Genomic DNA, 21,036 nt, shown 5'->3' with positions numbered 1-21,036 from the left:
CTGAAGTATTTTAAATGTATTTCAATTTGTAAACACTACAATTGTATACAATTTACTATTATTATTTCTAATGTAATTTGCCTGAATTTCTAAAGTGAAAATGCATTGGCAACAGCCAACTTCCAAATGTCTCCACATAAAATTAGTAGTTGCATGAGGCAGCAATTAAGCATCTTTTAGCTACTTATTTGACCAATATTAAAAGGCAGCATTAATGGCAGTCGACCCTCTGTACAGCCTGATTAGTGTTTAAATGTCTATTTTCATTACTAAAACAGCTCCATAGTTGAATTTTAACCACTTGACTTAACACAGACCATGAAACGTTCAGAATAAAAGCGGTCCATTTGCTTTTTAGCCCTAAACCAGACGGTCCTAATGAATTACCGGTGCTGAGCTGAGTTTAACCAACACACCAATAAAAATGCTTTCCATAAAATAACTCTTAAAAGCCTCCCTGAGTTGCGCTCGGAGATGATCAAGTGTCGCTAACAGCCAGACCGATTCTCACAGTAGCTGAACGGAGACGCGCCCGCCAGAGACTCCCTCACCTGGAGCGCGCGCGGGAACAGGCATACATCATTTTCACGCTAACCTATGGACAACGCTATATGTCATGGAAATACGATATGGTCCTTGTATTCAGGTTCCGGGGTGCAATACCATCTAGTGTTGGGATGATATAACGGGGAAATCAGCCGACAGTTTCGCAGTAGTGCTGAATATGAGCAGATGGGATGGAAGACACTGCGCGCGCAACTGAAACAATAGCGTCGCTGTAGTTTAAAGGACTAACAGGATACCATTGTAAGTACTTTAAGGCTATATTTTAAGCAAATTGCTGTAATTGTTCTTATGTCATTAGTAAAAAAAAACAAAAAAAAAACTAAAAAAAAAAAAACGATTTAACGATTTAAGTTCACTATTTAAATTCGCGAACTTTGCCTACTGTTCTTAATTAAATTATTCAAGTTTAAGATACATTTGAGAATGTATAAAGTTTACGTAAGTATTTTATTATTTATAGCCTAATTGAAATGAAATATCTCAGGTGACACATTTAAAGTAAGATCTCATTTGTTCACAGGGGCATTATACAGTTTCTCGGACCGACTTTGGAAATACAGTATCATTGTGGCACATGGCAGTTCATTGATTTTGCTCAAGCAGCGATGAATACAATAGTCTTTAGTAAGTTTGATCACCTGCGCTTTGAGGAAAGCGAAAAAAGTGTGGAAAGGACCAGCAGGAACTATTTAGATGTGATCGATAGGCACAATCCAGATTTACTGTCAAGCCACAAAGTGATGGATGACACCGACGCTCACAAACACAGGAGGAATGGGTATGTTTGTGCTCCATTATAGAACATTTAAATGTACATGTAACTGAGACTGAATAGGATTTACAGGACTGCATCTAGACTAAATAATTTTCAATGCAATTAGCAATCAGTAAGAGACCACTTTAAATGGACGCTGTCTTCACTTTCATATCCCTTTACTTCGTATTGTTTATGCATTAAGTTATTATGGTAGGATATTTGTAAACAAATCTTGACATACTTGACATGTGGGCAATAAAAAAAGTATGTGTGTAACAAGATAGGGATGTTACCCATAGCACTTGGTCCACAGTGACATCTGCTGATTGGTGCAGGATATCTACAGAGTCTTGTAATTGGAAATTATGAGTAGGCTGCACTCAAAAAAAAAAAAAAAAAAAAGAAAGAAAGAAAAAAAAAGATTTTTGCTGCTTGTTCAAATTACTGAATTAAAATAAACAAAGCAATACAATTCTAGAACATTTTGTCACAACTTGATTTCATTGCGTTCTATCCATTTAAATTTGTAAAATGGAAGTTTACTTAATCCATTTGAGTTGGGACTACATGAATAAATTTTGTGGTGTTAATGTAGCATTGATGAAACTGGGCAGGGGATTCCTATATCTCAGCATGCTTTTCATGGGACTGGCCAGGGAGAAATATTAAAATGAAGTGTTACTTTAATCATTTTTGAGCAAGATGAGAATTGGAGATTTTTTATTTTTTTTTCTCCCAATTTGGAATGCTCAATGTGCTTTTTAAGTACTCGTGGTCGCATAGTGATTCGCCTCAGTCCGGGTGGCGGCGGACGAATCCCAGCTGCCTCCGCATCTGAGACCGTCATCCCGTGCATCTTATCATGTGGCTTGTTGAGCGCGTTGCCACGGAGACATGGTGCGTGTGGAGGCTTCACGCCATCCACCGCAGCATCCACGCTCAACTCACCACGCGCCCCACCGAGAATGAACCACATTATAGCAACCACGAGGAGGTTACCACATGTGACTCTACCCTCGCTAGCAACCAAGCCAATTTGGTTGCTTAGGGGACCTGGCTGGACAGATTTGTTAATGCTTAATGTTCTGTAATATACTGTTGTTTAAAAAGAGTGTCTGTTATGCTGGAGTTTTGGGAGTTACCACTGTGGTGACAAATGATACTTGATTCAAGTGCTGCTGTAGCTCAATAAGCAGTTGCAATTAAATTGACAGTACAACAGTTTAACTTACACGTGTTCATCTGGCATAGAATTAATAAAATAAATCAAGTTGGACCAATATGAGAAAATAACTTAAATTAACTTTAGTAAATTTAGTTAAAACTGCTATTGTATAAGTGCTAAACTGGACAGTTTTTCTTGCGTCATTGTGCTCCTGAGAAATGTCTTGATCATTTTTAATTTTGTGAATGATTTTCAGCAGTTGCAACTGTTACAGGTAAAGTTAGAAACAACTTGAGAGCTGTTGCAACATCAAGGACACTGGGTAGGATGGAGTGGTGATTAACATTCATTTTTACCTAATCCAACAAAATTATGTTGGCTCAATGAAACTGGCCCAATCTGAATGAAAGGCAAAATTTCTCCTAAAAACATTCTACAATTCAATTAAGTAAGGGTAATGACTTCATTTGTGAGTAGATTTTTACTATTTTCCTTCAGATGGTTCATTACTATGAGCATGCGACGTTGTTCCTGAAAGCATTTGTTTACAGTATCACAGGTCTCTGCCAAATTTGTGTTTATCTATTACCACTGGCATGCACAGTGTTTGGATTACACAGTGACCATGCAATAATTTGTGTTAGAACAGCGTGATGAATGGTATGGAAGAATGGCAGAATTGAAGGATAAAAAAGCTACTTTATCTCCTATTAAAAGTTGTTTTATTCCGCTAGGTTTGCATGAAAGATTACAGAGCAACATCATTATAAAATAAGCAAAGTAATAGTTGGAAAAGTAAATATTTGTGTAAATGTAATCATTCATTAGGTTAAAAATAAGCTCACATATCTCTTTAATAGACTTGCTTTTTTATCTAATGATATGTGCACCATGAATCGTGCTATGATATATTGGGACATCAGGTCTTAACAGATGGTTACAAATAACAATACCAGTTTTAACAAAATTGGGTAGAAAGGTTACTGTATACTGTATAAAAACAGTCCCTTTCTGATGTTGTTTTGCATGAGCAGTGGAGGGAAGGTGCGGCACAAACGTCAAGCCCTCCAGGATATGGCTCGACCCCTGAAGCAATGGCTCTATAAGCACAGGGACAACCCTTACCCCACCAAGACTGAGAAGATACTGCTTGCTCTGGGCTCCCACATGACCCTGGTTCAGGTGAGGTCAAATGATGTGTCCTGCTGGCTGTAATGTATTTGATCAGGTTTAGTCATTTCAGACTAGAGCAGATCTGACTAAGGTTGGGTTGGCTGGTGTAAAATATAAAGTTGTTCTTCTTTATTGTTGCTATGCTCGTATGTATTGGGTCAGTGTCATGTTGCATGAACCATGTTCTTTCAAGTTCTAGATTGCAGACAGATTCCCTGATATTCTGCTGTAGTATTTCCAGAACTTGGAATTCCTTGGTCCTTGAATGATTGTAAACTGTCCAGGCCCAGAGGCATCAAAGCAGACTCGATATCATCATATTCCCTCCACCATGCTTCACAGCTGGGATGAGGTTTTGGTGTTGGCATGCAGTGTTAAGTCTTCTCAATGCATATGGCAGTATAGTGCTGTAAAAAATCCAACCTTTATCTTAAATGGAGCATTGTTCCAGTAGTGCCGTGGAGTTTTCAGGTGGTATTTAACAAATGTGAGACAGTATTTTTTGACTGTATGATCAGTGATTAGTGGTTTCCTCTGTGGTAACCTCACTAGCGGCGTACCGCACATCTGTGGGGCCCCCGCAAAGCACGAGATGGGGCCCCTCCCACAAGCAGTGACGTCATGCATGAAAATTTGTCGTGCACCTGCTGCAACACACTGTTGAGTCCGTCTCCACCATTTACATATACTTGATTTAACGTTATAAATATCTGATTTTGCATACAGTGATGAATTACCATTATTGGTTTTGTTGCTATTAATTGATGTTATTATTAGTTACATTATATATATAAGCTATATAATGTATGTTTAGTGATTTGGATATAAATAGTGCTTTTTATTCTGACTAAAATCCCTGCAGGAATACAGTTTTATTTTATGAGCATGTAGGCAAACGTGCCGCTGCTCTGATTTTTATTGTTATTTTAGCAATAGCAGGAGGTGCTACCTTCAACACCTACCTTATTTATTATTTTATCAAATGACTACCAATATATATATATATATATATATAAACTTTACCGAATCCTATGCGCTCTCTGAACTTTTTGATGCGCAAAGTCTTTCACTGCATGTCGGTGTTGCGAGCACGGGAATTCTCAATACTTAGAAGCGCTAAACTGGACAATTTTTCTTGCGTCATTGTGCTCCTAAGAAATGTCTTGATCATTTTCAATTTTGAGAATGATTTTTCAGCAGTTGCAACTGTTACAGATAAAGTTAGAAACAACTTGAGAGCTGTTGCAACATCGAGGACACTGGGTAGGATGGAGTGGTGTTTAACAAATAACTGTTGTGCAAGATCTGCAATGATTTATCTGTTTTCATAAATTATATACATAAACACAATGCACATTATCATATTAACAGAGCAGCAGAGAACAATAAAGAACTGTGCAATACGTAATAGATTAATTACAACATATTATATCATTATATAACAATATAAACGTGTGCGTTAATAAACAATATTAAGTGGCATATGTTTAATGAATATTATCCCAAATATGGAAGTTTACCGCACTCAGTTTTTTGATGATGACAGAAGCACATAAATGAGATGAAATATGTGATGAGATGACAGAAGTGTCCGTGTTTGTGAAAGTGTCCATGGTGTGAGTGATCAGACCAGACGTGATTTCCTAGCACTGCTTCTCTCTTCTGGAGCTGTACAGGTGTGTTAGGGAAAAGAGCCACTGCCAATGATTCTCTCCGAATAGAACGGGCTGTTTTCACTTGCAGTAATGCAGAGCCGACCCAAACAGACATGGGAAAATTTTAAGTTTACCCTGCGAGGGCAACCTTCGGAAGTGACAAACGCGGTAGTGTGAAATTGGCCTATGAAAAATGACAGCACACAGTGGGGAGAGAGGGAGGGGTGTGACGAACAGCTCTGACGAACGCTGAATATTTAAATGTTGGACCAATGGGTAAATATTTGATGGTGATGATAATTAATGGGGAATTGGCATCCCTGCAAAGATTCAAGAATTGATTCCGTTCTAAAAAAGCAAAGGCTATTCGTAGATAGGTGAATCTGTCGACGGGGCCCCCATGCACTGCGGGGGTGTCCCGTATGCCACTGAACCTCACATGAACTACTTCTGTTTAGTGTTTCTCTTATGACTCATGAACATAAACACTACCAGTCAAATGTGCTTCATGTGGTGACATCTATGTCAGAAATCTTATTTACATTAGGTACATTAGGTTACACCAACAAAACTTATTTTAAGTGGTTAGAAATAGCACCTCAAGGTAATAATTGCAAGTTTCCACTTTTTACAGTGTTGGACACACCTACTAATTTTTTATAATATCTGTTTTCTACATTGTAGAACAATAGTGAAGTCATAAATACTATGAAATAACACAAATGGAAGTATTATGTAGTGATCAAAAATGAATGAAAAACAGAAGAAAAAAGTCATACACATCTGGGGTGGCATGAGGGTACATAAATGATTAGATCATTTTTTTTATTTTGGGGTGATCTATCCCTATAATTTTGTGACATAGATGGAAAATCAGTTATTATTTTAGGTACATAAATCTGGATCATTTCAAAGAAATCTTAAAGGGGAAGTGTGTGATATTTTGGATGTTAAAATACTGTTTCTTAGCTTTGTAATATGAGGTAATGCTAGTGAAGCTTAAATTACACACTTCACACAGTTCATCTCAAAACTGTACTATAACGTGGATGTTACAGTATAAGAGTGAACTAAATAAATATGATTGTGTATTGCATAATTTTTAACATTGCATTAAACCATTAAGCAAGGGATAGCAATCAAGATAAGCCAAATAGTGTTCCCAATTTACCATTTATGTGTTTTTTTATTTTTTAGGTCTCAAACTGGTTTGCAAATGCAAGACGTAGGCTCAAGAATACAGTGCGACAGCCTGACTTAAGCTGGGCTCTACGCATAAAACTCTACAACAAATATGTCCAAGGCAACGCAGAGAGACTCAGCATTAGCAGCGATGACACAGTATCAGACGGTACAACTATGTTTGAGATTTGTCCATTCTATAGGCATACAGTGGGGCTTACAAGTCCACAAAGAATCCACATGTGGAAATGCTTCTATTTTTTCATTACAAATGATATTATCAGCATAGAACTTTGAGTGAAAAGCTGAAATGAAAAATAAACATGAATTCCAGAATTTCTAAGTATTTGGTTTGTCCATCTTTTGCTTTAATGACAGCGTGCACTTAAACTCCACATGTATGTGCAAAACCTGATGATGTTATCCCAGCATAATTATATAAAAGTGTTCAAAATAACGTCTTGTGTGTGTCAGTGGAAACAACGAAAATCTGACCCTTTATTCAAAGGAGCTAACATGGTCAGTGTAAACAGTTTGCTTATTTGATTACTGACAAAGAAATAGTGCAGAATCATACATATTTCTTCTAGTGTAAACCTATATATCGGTTTTACAGATGAATCAGTGCCGATAATTAATTTTTGGAACTATGGGTTATCTGAAAAAATCTATACCGATAGTTGCTGACAGAGTTTTTAAAAAATATATATATATTTATTTATTATTATTCCTCTGTGGCTGATGGATTCTTCAGTTAAAATGGCTTGGTTCTGCGGTATAATAACAATCACTGACACCTCATGGGGATTTGCTAAATCTAAATCTTTCATCTTTGACAATATTCAACCATATTTTTATCCTCACTGCAATGCATATTTTGTTTACTTTAAGGCTACGTCCACATTAAACCAAATACATTTGAAAACAGCATTTTAGTTTTCGAAATGCTTTCCGTCCACACTGCTGTTTTCAAGTATTTTCCAAAATTTGCTCATCCACAATGAAACGTATGAAAACTGTTAACCCTTTAAGCTCGGATGGGCCCACCAGCAGGCCTGCAAGAAAAAACTAATATAATTTATAAAAAATATTATTAACTACAGCCTTGACCAACACAAAATAAGTATTGTTTGAAGACTTAGAAGCTCTACTTTCCAATGCATGTAGACATTATGACCAAAACTGAACAAATTCTTTGAAATTTACAGACAAATCAAAAGTGTTCCATTTGGATAATTTATTTATAAAACAAATTGCACTGTACATATTATTGTAATCAGTAAAAACATCAAACTGACTGTTTTACTCACAGACCAAATATAGCGAGTAATAGAAAGTATATTTCTTTGACAATTATATTGGTGTTGCTTATATGCCACATTTTCTTTATAACTTCAAGAAAAATAAACAGAACATAAAATATCACATATCATTACTTAGAGGAGGTGATTATCTTTCAAACGGGCCCACATACAAGGTAATCGGATGCATAGATCATTAGAAAATCCACACAAAGCACAATATTACATATGACCACCAGGAGATGGCGCCAAGTACATGACACAGACTCAATGATGCAGACTCAATGACGACTCGAATGGAATGAAACTCATTCTGTGAAATCTCTTTACTAAAATCATGCCTTCATGCTATGCATACCTTTAGTCATTGTTGTGTTTGCATGTGTAATTATTTCTTATGTACAATTATTATGTTTTATTTGTTTGGAGAGGCTTTTGGACACATGGAGACGATGATAAATTATTTTTGTAATGCTATAACTTTTGATTGCTTTGTCATATCAACACAAAATGTTTCTCAGATACAGTTGACATGAATGGGAACAAATCAAAATAAGTTTTTCAGAGCCACCTTATTTACACCCAGAGATGTATAATGTCAAACCAGAAAATACTAAATAACAATTTTTAATTTATTTTTTTTTTTTCACCAGTTTCTTAGGAAATCTTTAAAAACACCTTCAGAGCTTAAAGGGTTAAATCCCCTTACTGCGCATGCAAAAAATCATCATTCCATGTACAGTCTGAAACACAATAGTCCTCATGTTCCGTCGCCAGACTGCAATTCCTAGTAAACTTCCCGTCACCTTTGAAGGAATACAATGTTAAGGTTGTACAAAGTAACATTTATCTTTAACAATGCTATCAAAGTAAACTGCAGGCACAACAACGCTGCTACAACATGGGCCGCCATCTTGATTGTTTTTGGTTGAATTGATCACATGACTGCGTCACATGACAACAAATCGTTTTCAGATATCTCCATTTCCCCATCCACACTACAATGCTAAGACGGTGTTTTCAAATTTATCCACTTGCGAGAGCGTTTACGAAAAGCTCAGTTTTCGCTGTCAAAAACACCACCTCAGTGCGTTTTCAAACAAAAACGTATTAGTGTGGACGTGTCTTAGGTGTTTTAAACTGAAGCGAGGGCATGCAAAGAAAATACGGTATATGGAAAACGTACCCCATTAGCACAGACATCGTGTCTGCAACTTCATAACTTGTGAATAATTAACCTTATTCCTCATTAAACCTCACCTGGTGAAATATGTATACAAATCCTTTCATCTGGTGAATATTTAAGCTATAAAAAGCCTAATTTGGTAAATATTAAAATATAGAGCATTGTAACGGAGCCAAGTTTCTGTAATTTTAAAACAAGAATCCCTGGTGGGTTTTGAGCTTGTTTATAGTTAAAAGTCCTGTGTTATGCACCAAATCTTTCTTCTTTTTTTCTGATTATTAGTGGAATTTTGGTTGGACAATAAACTACATCTCAAATTTTATTCATTTTGGATTGTCTGTGCCCGTCATAGAAGGAAAGATTAAGAAATTTTTTTACATTCTATAAATCGATTTAAAAACTATCGCCCAATTAATTGGTTATCAGCCTTTTCCACCACCTTAGTTGTAGGTATCGGCTAAATCCACTATTGGCCAACCTCTAATTTCCTCTTAATTTTTTTATCATAACGTTTGTTTGTTTAAACTACGTGTGTTTTTCAAAATCCTAAAACATTCTATTTATTTCCCTTTTTTTTTTTTTCAGTTTTAGATTTTCAATGTGGACTCCGACTTTTGAACCCCAAGTATGTTTTAATCTAATGTGTATGGTAATGTGGATAAAGAAAGAACCTTTTCATGTTATATGTCTTTGCTCTGCAGATGAAGAGAACACTTTACAGATGCAGACCAGTGAATCAAACTTTAATAGACCCCCGCACAAGAGTGTCATTCAGGACAGTAGGGGCAAAGGGGTGGGACGAAGTACAGTTTGTGATGATTACGTCTCTCCACCGAAATACAAGAACAGCTTGCTGAACCGTTATTTAAATGATTCCCTTCGGCACGTAATGGCCTCTGAAAAAGTTCTGGACTCTCGGAAGAGGAACCACTCTGGATCGTTTAGCTCCAACGAGTATGAGGAAGATCTTCTCTCGCCCTCATCATCAGAAGCTGAGGCAAACATCACATACCGTACAGGTAAGAGCTGCCACAAACCTTCAGGCTTCTGTAGCTTACTATAAAAGAAATAGATCATCCAAAAGCACAAATTATGTCACCATTTACTCACCCTCATGTTGTTTCAAACCCGTAGAAATTTCTAAGAATGTTCAAGCTCTTTTTTTCCATACACTGTAAAAAGTGGTATCCTGCTTTGATCTAACCCTTAAACGTTCTGTTGGTTTAACTTAATGTAGTCAAGTTGATTCAGTCATGCTTAATGACCGCGTTTACATTTACTTAAGAAGCGGTTTATTCCAGGGTTTTTGTTGAAAGCGGCATTCTGAAACATGTAAACGAGAACGCCGATTTCCTTACGCCATTTAAGGGATTAAGAGAAAGTGGTTTAACACACCTAAGTTACTCCCGGAGAAAGCTGCTTATGTGGCCATGTACGTGGAACAGACCGAATAACAGACGTCATTGGATGGAGCACAACAACAAGTCAACAAAACATTTCTGAAAGTACGGTGGGAAAAGCACACTATAAACTATACCCATTTATAAACACCACTGTAAAAATATCGACGGTCCCTCACGTTCGCGTATATGCGCTGGTATATTGAGGGAATCCCAGAGTTTTATGTAAGAGGGAAACCCCACTATTGAATTGAAGCGCAGTTCTGTTGCAGGTTGCGATAGAAAGGTAAGGAAACAAACACAGTAACAACTCTGCAATATCTGAAAATAAAGCAAAGCAATAGAGAATAAAATAATGAAGTCTTTCTTGGATACCATGTTTGTTATTTACACAAGCGTGTACGTTGCTGTGGAGAAAGCTGCTTACTGACTGAGCCACATGTATACGGGAGTAGAGTACGCTACTTAAACAATGCATGTAAATGTGAACTCTGCTTTCTCGCATTAAGCCGCACCATTACTAGGAATGGGACGATATATTGAATTTCGAAAAAAAAAATAATTACAAACCATATTTGAAAACAATGACATATTTATTGTCATGTGTTGCATTCATGTGATCCATTCAACCCAAATTCTATATTTTCAAATTTGCAACATTGTTTTCTGTCCATGTGATCATAAATGAAATGACCCCTCAAACATCATTATGTTTCTATCGCTTAATTTTATCACTACTGCGCTTTTTTCTACACTGTTTACAGCTTTCGCCCAAGGTCCATAAAGTGCTTAAAGCGCTTGAATTTAGCTTTTAGAAATTTAAGCACTTGAATTCCTGGAAAATTGGCAAGTGCTTGAGATTAAAGCAGAACTGTTCTTCCGTGTAATGTGTGTTCATCAAAGATGAGGTGCACTTCACTTTTATTGAATAATGTGTCTTTTAATATCCGTTCTGTTCTTTACAGTCAGATAAAAAAGTAAAAAGAAAACAAGAGACTTCTCTCTCATTTATTAACCGGGACACTATGTGTGTGAGTCTGTTAGATGCACACTGATCTCTTAAAGTGACAGTAACCTTTTTAGTGCTTGTAATACAAATGAATGTAAACTCAGTGTTATTATTATACACTCACTGAGCACTTTATTAGGAACACTTGTACACCTACTTATTCATGCGATTATCTAATCAGCCAACCATGTGGCAGCAGTGAAATGCATAAAATCATGCAGATACAGGTCAGGAGCTAATGTCATCTAATGTTCACATCAACCATCAGAACAGGGAAAAATTCGATCTCAGTGATTTGGACTGTGGCATGATACGTGGTGCCAGATGGGCTGGTTTGAGTATTTCTGTAACTGCTGATCTCCTGGGATTTACACACACAACAGTCTCTAGAGTTTACTCAGAATGGTGACAAAATAATAAAGTGCTCAGTGAGTGTACAATTTCATGATACAATATTATTTGATAGAATGTAGAATCTTTCTATTATTTTTTTTTCAAGTTCAAATGTAATTATAAAAATGATGTCAAACAAATACAAAAATAAAATAAATGTCAACTTTAACACATCTTTTTTTATTGAGAAAGGTGTGTAAGCAACTCTTATTTAAACTTTGAGCATTTATATTATGTATTAAAGAATTTTGAGAAATTATAATGTGCATTTTGCTCAAAAATTTTTTTTTAAACTAAACAATTTTCTGTCATACTTTGTCATTTAAGTGTTATATGGAATCAAGATTATATTGAATCGTGAACCTCATATCGTATATCGAACAGAATCGTGAGATAACCATATCATGCCATCCCTAATTACTGCACCAATAAAGTAGTTAATCCGACTAATGCACTATATTTGAAGCCACGTGATAGCAATATTTGTATTATTATTCAGTAATTATCTTGAGGGTGAGTACATATTGACAGACTTTTAATTTTGTGTTAAACTATCCCTTTTAATGTGAGAAAGATGAGAAATTTTGTGCATTTATGTATTGCTTATAAAGGGGTAGGATACAAAATGATTGTCAAGAACACCTCCTTCTCTTCTGTTATTACAGTAAAACTCAAGCAGCTTAAGTAGTCCACATTACTTTTCTGATGCAACAAACAATGAGCAGCTGAAATTTCCTCACTATTTATACACCTATTGCAGCATAATAGACTAACTCAGTTTGCTCTGACTAGCTTGGTGAAATACCAAACTATCCTACTTTATGTGTTAAGACAAAAAGATTTAAAAAGAATACCACTTAGCCAATGGAGACAAACACTATGAAAGATGTTGTCATCTGATTCTCATCGTGAATCTCATCAGAAATTAATAATTAAACTGAATGTAAAACTGTGGTTTCATTTGGTCTGATTGGTGAGTGGAAAGTTCTTGGACTCAGTTCTTGGTTCCCTCGTAGCTTATAGGAACACCTGCTGATGCCTCATGAAAGCAAATGCTTCAGCGTTGCCAAAGGAGTAGAGTCTAATTCATCATTAGCATTATTCCACCGCAACATTTCAAAATGTTCTATTTCGATGTTTATTTTGCCTCTGTGCCTTTTTGGAACAACCTCATTTTGGGAAAATGAAAGAATGTTCTGGATTTAATTTATTATGCAGCACTGCGTCAGTCCAGTAAAACATGCGGCTGTTTATGATGCTTCCTTTTTGTTCCAGTCAAATAAGCAGTTCAACAATGCAATGTGAGTTGGCATATTGCAATTATGAACTAATATAGATCATGTTGTACAATAAAGATTTAGCAGTTTTGAGATGGATCTGTACTTCAAAAAAAGATTTACAGTATATCAAATGAGCATGTGTGAATGGTTTAGGAACTTTTGCAATGATGAATAGGCTCATTACAGTTTTGATGGTGTAAAGTACTTGAATGTTGAGAAAAACTGCCATTTTTCATAACATTTGAAAATATTGAAATTTGTTACACTGATCTGTGTGGCCATTCAGATAAATTAGTTAATGAGAGAATGCCTACACACTTCTCAAGACACAACTTTACTGAAATGCCTCTGTCCAAAAATGACAAGGACAGTGTCATTTCAATAATGAATACTGGTGTTAAATCACATAATTTCATATTTATTGTTTCAATTTAGTAACTTTTTGTAAAATACTGTAAAAGTAACTTGCTATTGTTATCTTAAAGAGCTATTTCTACCTGATCTAAATCTTAAAATTAGTTTTGTTGGTGTAACCTAACGTCATCAGGTTGGTTAAGTGATATTAAATGATATTTCTTTATGTTACTTCAGATGTTACCACATGAAGCACATTTTTAGGTTGAACATTTTCAGTGTAGCTATTTCTGCTCTATTTACTCCTAACATGCTATAATTTCATAATTTTGGAATGTGAATACAAACACAACATAGTGGAATTATGACATACTGTATAAAGTAACAACAAATCTGTTTACTAAAAGTCAGTGTAAAATGAGCGGCTGCCAGGAATATTACCAAACACTGAATATGAACGCATGATTCACTGCTTTAGCATACAGACTTATAGGACTAATATATGCCGGGCAACTGTTAGATGTTGTTGTCTCTTGTCTCATTGTGATGCCATCATTGCCGTCAGAAAGCTTCATCCCTGTGCTATATTATTTGCTGTGGATTTTTTATTACTGATTTTTCATGTTGTGCTGCCTATAATGAAATGTTTCATTGAAGTGTACCTGCTATGACCTCTGCTGAGTCCCCTTAGATGGGAAACCACTTGTTTTCCACATAAATCCCATGAAGCAAAAAGGTCAATATTTTCACATCATTATGTAGTTCAAAATGGATCATATGCTCAGCCGCTGATAGCTGTGAGAATGGTGTTCAAAAGGTTGTACTAGACTTTTAAAGCAGTGCATTTACAAGCCTATTGGTCGTTACGTCAAACAGTGTAAGAACCAAGAGTGTGTGAAAATGAGTGAGTCGAGGCTAATTCTTGTCTTGGAACAGTTAGAACTTAAAATAGTTATGGCCTATTGCACTGTGATTACAGTCCAGTGCTTGGAACTGTTAAATGTTAACTTTGAATTGTTTTAAATAAAACCACAATTTTATTGCAGGGTTGAATTTTCTAATTAAAATCTAATTAATGGATGCATGAGAAAAATTTTATTAACTCTTTTTCTGTTATATTTTGTATATCTCTGTTTTATACTAATTTGATTTTAGTTAGAGACCTTCTGTTTTTAACTAAAGGAATTGCCCTTTTTTCTCGGGTTAAGTCAATCCAAAGCATCTGTGGACAATAGAAATTAAGTCAAAAAGATTTTCAGTAGCACACAGGAACCAGGGCCAAATGATTTATTTATGGTTTATACTAGTTTTTGGCGCAGCTGCTGTTTGAGGAATCTGAGTTGGAGATGTTTTAGGGAAAGAATATTGAAAACCGCATTTTGTGTGCTCGTGCTTGTCATCCAATTTTCCCTCTCATAGCTCCCATAAGAGATTTTCCTTACTGATCTGGATGCTTTCAGCAGAAACCAGAGGCAACTTCACCATTACAAGTCGATTTATGTAGAGACCGCAATCAAAACATCATATTAATTTACACTGATTCCAAAAGACGTGTAAAATGTCCAGGTTTTGTCCTATTAATAAACCCCTGTCAAAGTTTAATTCATGGATGATGCCCATCTAAATAAACATGATGCTTCCTGTCATTTATTTTGCATTGATGGCAATGTCAAATATCCTGATAGTTGCTCATGTTTAGCTGATGAATTATTATTCTGAAGGCAGCATATTTTATCTTATTCTCTTATTAAAGGAATAGTTCACCCAAAAATGATAATGCTCTCATCATTTAATCACCTTTATGTCATCTCAAACTCAAATGACCTTATTTCTTCCGCGGAATACAAATGAATATAATTTAATGGAGATATGATGTCTGTTTGTCCATCTAATGCAAGTGAATGGTGACCAAATTTTCAAGCTCCAAAAAGGACATAAAGGTGGCATAAAGGTAATCCATGTTGTTTTCTGCCTTTTAGTCAATGTCAATTAGCTTTGAAGCCATCTATACACTAGTGTGCTGCTAAAAGTTGAAAAAACGATCTTTTTGTAGATATACACATCTAAAAAGACTTTCTCTTCTGGGAGTACAGATGAAACATATTGATGACTCATTCTGCGCTACACAGATTTTTGTCCAATCAAATGCTATCTAGAATGAGAATGCCCCTCCCCCAAATACCACCTGCAACTGACTAGCCAGTACGTTTTTGGCTGTTATGTAATTAAACTTGTTGGATATTTAAAAAAAAAGGATGAGTCCCCTTCCATATATCCCACCCAACCATCCGGTTTTGATATGGAATATGTCGACACAGGACAGAAAACTGTGTTGTCAAGTGATTTCATGAGGTGTACCAGAGAAGTATTTACAGTGGCCCTGTTGCGCTTTCAAACCATTGCTCATTTTAGGGCGGGACTACCTTTTTGTCTGACCAATGGCAAATAGGGAGTGTTTGGAAAACCTGTTTAAAAAGTCATTATTTTTGGACTTTTCACGTTCTGTTTGGTGATGCTAGTGATGCACAAATCAGAGATACCTCACAGTATCTGGATGTTTGTTTCAAATCCTTATAAAGGACAATAAGGGTTTCATGATTGAACTTTTTCAAAATTATTTAGTAAGTAGTAAGTTGTGTAGGTGGTCAGTATTTTTCTAACTTCCATACCATGCAGTTAAAGGAAAGACTTTTGGTTGCTAACACAATACCAGTGCCCTTTGTATTGCCATTAGCCAAAGGAAAAGAAAAAACAATGTTAAAAATGCAAATTAGTTGAGGAGTGGTGGAACAAAGTGTCTGTTTCTGACACAGTGCAGATATGTTTTTTCTATCTCAAGAGTGCAGGAGAAGCGTAATTGCATTTGTTTTGGCTGGAGCACATGAATGTGGATGTAGGCACAGCCTGTAGAGCTCCACTTAAATCTCCCTGAGCTTGGCAAACACCCACTTAGTGACCCATGTACATACATGCTTTAAATGAGAGTGAGAACTCGTTTACACACAGTTTAAAGTCCTGATTAATGTGATTTTGTTATTGACTAGCAATAAACATTGATGCTGCATTCCTTTTAACTCTGAAAGTCAAAAAAACCTATCACTCAAAAAAGTGCAATGGAACATCACTTGAAGTCATGCAACTGCAGGACGTAACGCAAACATGTCGGTGCCCATGGTGATTTACAGAGCTTTTGGGTGACAGTGTCACCAAATTTATATGGTATTGTCAGGGCATGGTCACATGCAACGTTTTGTGCAGTTTCAGTACGTTAAAGCATGGGCATCTGCCCATCGATTCAGTGATGCGTTACATGAGAATGGTTTGGTCTATCAAAAAGCTATCAGTAAATTTTTGCCAGCATGATCTGAAGATGATTTGACCCAAATTTGGGAAAGAACCAATGAACATTGTAGGAGGAGTTAAAACAATTTTTTTCAATAAAAATTGAACAAGAAATATGGTGGACCATTATGGTAATTGAACTCAAAATTAACCCAAGGATTGTAAAGAGACCAGTCTCATAACAATAGGCAAAATGTAAAAAAAAAATGATAAGCTTTTGTTATAAACATCCTGGTTACTTTCGTTACCTCCATTCCCTGATAAAGGGAACGAGACATTGTGTCGATGTAGTGACACTAGGGGTCACTCTTGGGAGACCCAAACACCTCTGCTTTTTTGAAAAAAGGCCAATGAGAATTGGCGAGTGGAATTTTTATGCCACTCCCCCGGACATACGGGTATAAAAGGAGCTGGTATGCAACCACTCATTCAGGTTTTGTGCTGAGGAGCCAAGACCAGGTCCTGGCCATTTCAGCGGGTAGTTCAGCATGTGTGTCAAGAGGGACACAACGTCTCGTTCCCTCTATCAGGGAACGGAGGTTAAAAAAGTAACCAGGACGTTCCCTATCTGTCACTCACTCGACTATGTGTCGATGTAGTGACACTAGGGGTCCCTATACAAAATGCCACAACTATCTGAACTGTGTTACGTGAACTGGTTGTGTGTGACGGGCAGACCGCTGTGTGCCTCGTAGCCAGCACACAAGGTAGAGTGGGCTCGTAACCCCACAGGGGGTGGCAGGTCCTGAGCCTGATATGCCATCGCAATGGCGTCAATGACCCAGTGGGCGATCCTCTGTTTGGAGACAGCGCTTCCTTTCCGCTGTCCACCAAAGCAGACAAAGAGCTGCTCAGAGCTTCTAAGGCTTTGCGTGCAATTCAAATAGATGCGTAAAGCTCACACAGGACACAGCAACGCCAAGGCTGGGTCTGCCTCCTCCTGGGGCAGCGCTTGCAGGTTCACCACCTGATCCCTAAAAGGAGTCGTGGGAACCTTGGGCACATAGCCCGGTCGGGGTCTCAGGATCACGTGAGAGTAACCCAGACCGAACTCCAGGCACGATTCACTGACAGAGAACACCTGCAGTTCTCCTACCCTTTTGATGGAAGTGAGCGCAGTCAGGACGGCAGTCTTCAAAGAGAGTGCCTTAAGCTCAGCTGACTCCAAGGGCTCAAAAGTAGCTCCCTGTAGACCCCGAAGGACTACAGAGAGGTCCCACGAGGGGACAAGGCACGGTCTGGAGGGATTCAACCTCCTAGTGCCTCTCAGGAACCTGATGATCAAGTCGTGCTTCCCCAAGTACTTACCATCTACTGCATCATGATGAGCCGAAATAGCGGCTACATACACCTTCAAGGTGGAGGGGGACAGCAGGAAGGAAAGCTCCGATCCGACTGCGCATCTCTGGGGGTCTTTGCATCGGGAAGAACACCACTTAGCGAACAGATGTCACTTCAAGGCATACAGGCGCCTCGTATCGGGAGCCCTAGCCTGAGTGATCGTGTCTACTACCGTGGGTGGTAGGCCACTTGGGTCTTCCGTGTCCTGTCCAGGGTCCAGACGTGGAGATTCCAGAGGTCTGGTCGCGGGTGCCAGATGGTGCCCCGTCCCTGAGAAAGAAGGTCCTTCCTCAGGGGAATTCATCAGGGGGGGGCTGTCGTGATGAGCGTGAGATCCGAGAACCACGTCTGGGTGGGCCAGTAGGTTGCTACTAGGACGACCTGCTCCTCGTCCTCCCTGACCTTGCACAGGGTCTGTGCAAGTAGGCTCACTGGGGAAACACATATTTGTGTAGTCCAGGGGGCCAGCTGTGTGCCAGCGCATCTATACCGAGGGGTGCCTTGGTCAGGGTGTACCAAAGCGGGCAGTGGGAGGATTCCCGGGAAGCAAACAGGTCTACCTGTGCTCGACCGAATTGACTCCAAATCAGCTGGACCACCTGAGGGTGGAGTCTCCACTCTTCCCTGAGGGTAACGTGAGGTGACAGCGCATCCGCTGTGGTGTTGAGGTCGCCCGGGATGTGAGTGGCTCGTAGCGACTTGAGGTGCTGCTGACTCCAGAGGAGGAGACGGCGGGCGAGTTGTGACATGCAACGGGAGCGTAGACCGCCTTGATGGTTGATGTACGCTACCGTCACTGTGTTGTCCGTCCAGACCAACACGTGCTTGCCCTGGATCAACGGCCAGAACCTCTGCAGGGCGAGCAGTACTGCCAACAACTCTAGTCAGTTGATGTGCCAACGCAGACGCGGGCCAGTCCAGGAGCCGGCGGCTGTGTGCCTGTTTCATCCAGCCCCCCCAGCCTGTCTTGGAGGCATCTGTTGTAACCACGACGTGCCTGGAGACCTGCTCTAGGGGAACCGCTGTCCTCCATCTGAACGCCTTCAGACTGTTCAGCACTGACTGCGTGCTCTCATTCGTGAGGCGTGCTGTCATCGAGACTGAGTCCAACTCCAAACCGAGAAAAGAGATGCTCTGAACCGGGGAGAGCTTGCTCTTTTCCCAGTTGACCCGAAGCCCCAGTCGGCTGAGGTGCCGGAGCATGAGGTCCCTGTGTGCACACAGCAACTCTCGAGAGTGAGCTAGGATTAGCCAGTCGTCGAGATAGTTGAGGATGCGGACGCTATAATAATAACAATAATAATAATAATAATATTTAATGGGACACCATTACATAATGGAATGTTTACCCAGTTTCTAACTAATTTCACCAAATTGTGCTGTAATCTCTTTTTTAGTGACGTTGGACTGTGGCACACACCAGGGTGAGAGGTAAGAATGTTGCTGCTTTCTAATGAATCGTAAGTCTTTTAAGAACTGCTAAAAACTCCTCATTAACCGTTTCCTCTCAATTTGGCAACAGCGGTGCTCATAAAGCTGGCAGATGGGGAAATAATGAGACCTACTGGAAAGAGCTCCATGCTGCCATGGCCTTGACCAACCTGGCCCAAGGAAAGGAGAGTGCAGCTCCAGGCACCACCAGCTGTATCATCCAGAAATCTTCCCATATAGCAGAGATTAAGACTGTCAAAGTGCCCACACAACCCCGACATTAGTGGTAAACAGACTGGACGGCGGTCTTATAAACTGTAATAGGACGTAATTGTTAAAAGACTACCTGAACACTTGAGTATGTATGTACATGCAATAATGACGTTGAAAACTACCCACAACAGCCTTTTTTGAGAGGAAAAATATATGGGGATTGACCAGTGTGCCTATTTTTCTACCACTGTCTTGTGAAAAATGACACAGTTTAGATGGTTATGAAAGTTTTTTTCTTTTTGTTTTTTTTTTTGTTTTTTTTTGGACTGTACCACTGAAAACAGAAGTACAGAAATCTAAAGAATTCTGATTTGTACAGTCATCATTTCTGAAATACACTTTTTGTCAGTGGCTGAAATGTAATATATTCATTTATGTATTCAATTTTTGTTAAATTATGTTAATTTTAACATTATTTGACGGAGGATTATTGTCATCCTTTGACAATGCTATATAAACCTTGTTGGATTCTTATGTTTTTAAAATACAGCTTATAAAGGAACTTTCTTTCTAATGTTTCAAATATTTTACCCCCGAGTGAACCTAAATTTTTTGATAACACTTTACAATAAGGTTCAATTCGTTAACATTAGTTAATGCATTAGGTATCATGAACAAACAATGAACTATATTTTTTACAACTTTTATTATTCTTTGTTAATGTTAGTTAATAAAAATACAATTGTTCATTGTAAGTTGATGTTAGTTCATAGTACATTAACTAATGTTAACATATACAACTTTTGATTAAAAAAAATATTACTATATTTTGAAATTAACATTAAGCAGGTTAATAAATGCTGTAAAAGTATTGTTCATTGTTAGTTCTGTTAACTAATGTTAACAAATGGAACCTTATTTTAAAGTGTTACCCATTTTTATGTCATTTCTTGTTGAAATACACTTTTAATTTCATGTGGGCCATTGTCTGTGATTTTTATCATATGTGCGAGTTAAGTGAGAGCAAATAAAAGTTTTTGAATGGAATACAATTGCGCTTTGATAGAGTTTCATCTCTGTTTTTCACCGAAACCAGTGGAAAATAAAGAGTGGGAGACACATTTTGGTAAAGGAAACTGTAACTTCCAATCTGATAAAGAAATAGCTGAAACCCTTGTCACCCTTGACATCTGCGCAGTGCTTGCACTAGTCCATACTGGACATACATTTGCATTTCAGTCATGTACCTGATAGTTCTTGTAGATAAGGTGCTTGAACAGTCCATTA

General features: G+C 38.0%; 1 protein-coding gene across 1 annotated transcript; it reads left to right on the top strand.

The window, feature by feature from the left end:
• The first annotated feature begins 568 nt into the window (after positions 1-568).
• LOC127442025 (homeobox protein Mohawk-like) lies at positions 569-20,791 on the top strand. The gene is made up of 7 exons (XM_051699693.1): positions 569-807; positions 1,088-1,345; positions 3,524-3,671; positions 6,515-6,668; positions 9,688-10,005; positions 19,503-19,536; positions 19,628-20,791. Exons 2-7 carry the CDS (start codon positions 1,173-1,175, stop codon positions 19,818-19,820), a joined length of 1,020 nt encoding a protein of 339 aa, XP_051555653.1. The 5' UTR covers positions 569-807; positions 1,088-1,172; the 3' UTR covers positions 19,821-20,791.
• Positions 20,792-21,036: the final 245 nt, after the last annotated feature.

Source organism: Myxocyprinus asiaticus, chromosome 6, assembly GCF_019703515.2.
Source record: "Myxocyprinus asiaticus isolate MX2 ecotype Aquarium Trade chromosome 6, UBuf_Myxa_2, whole genome shotgun sequence".
In the NCBI taxonomy this organism is placed as follows: domain Eukaryota; kingdom Metazoa; phylum Chordata; class Actinopteri; order Cypriniformes; family Catostomidae; genus Myxocyprinus; species Myxocyprinus asiaticus.
The sequence above is the reverse complement of the archived record's forward strand: the minus strand, read 5'-3'. Positions and strand labels throughout refer to the sequence as shown.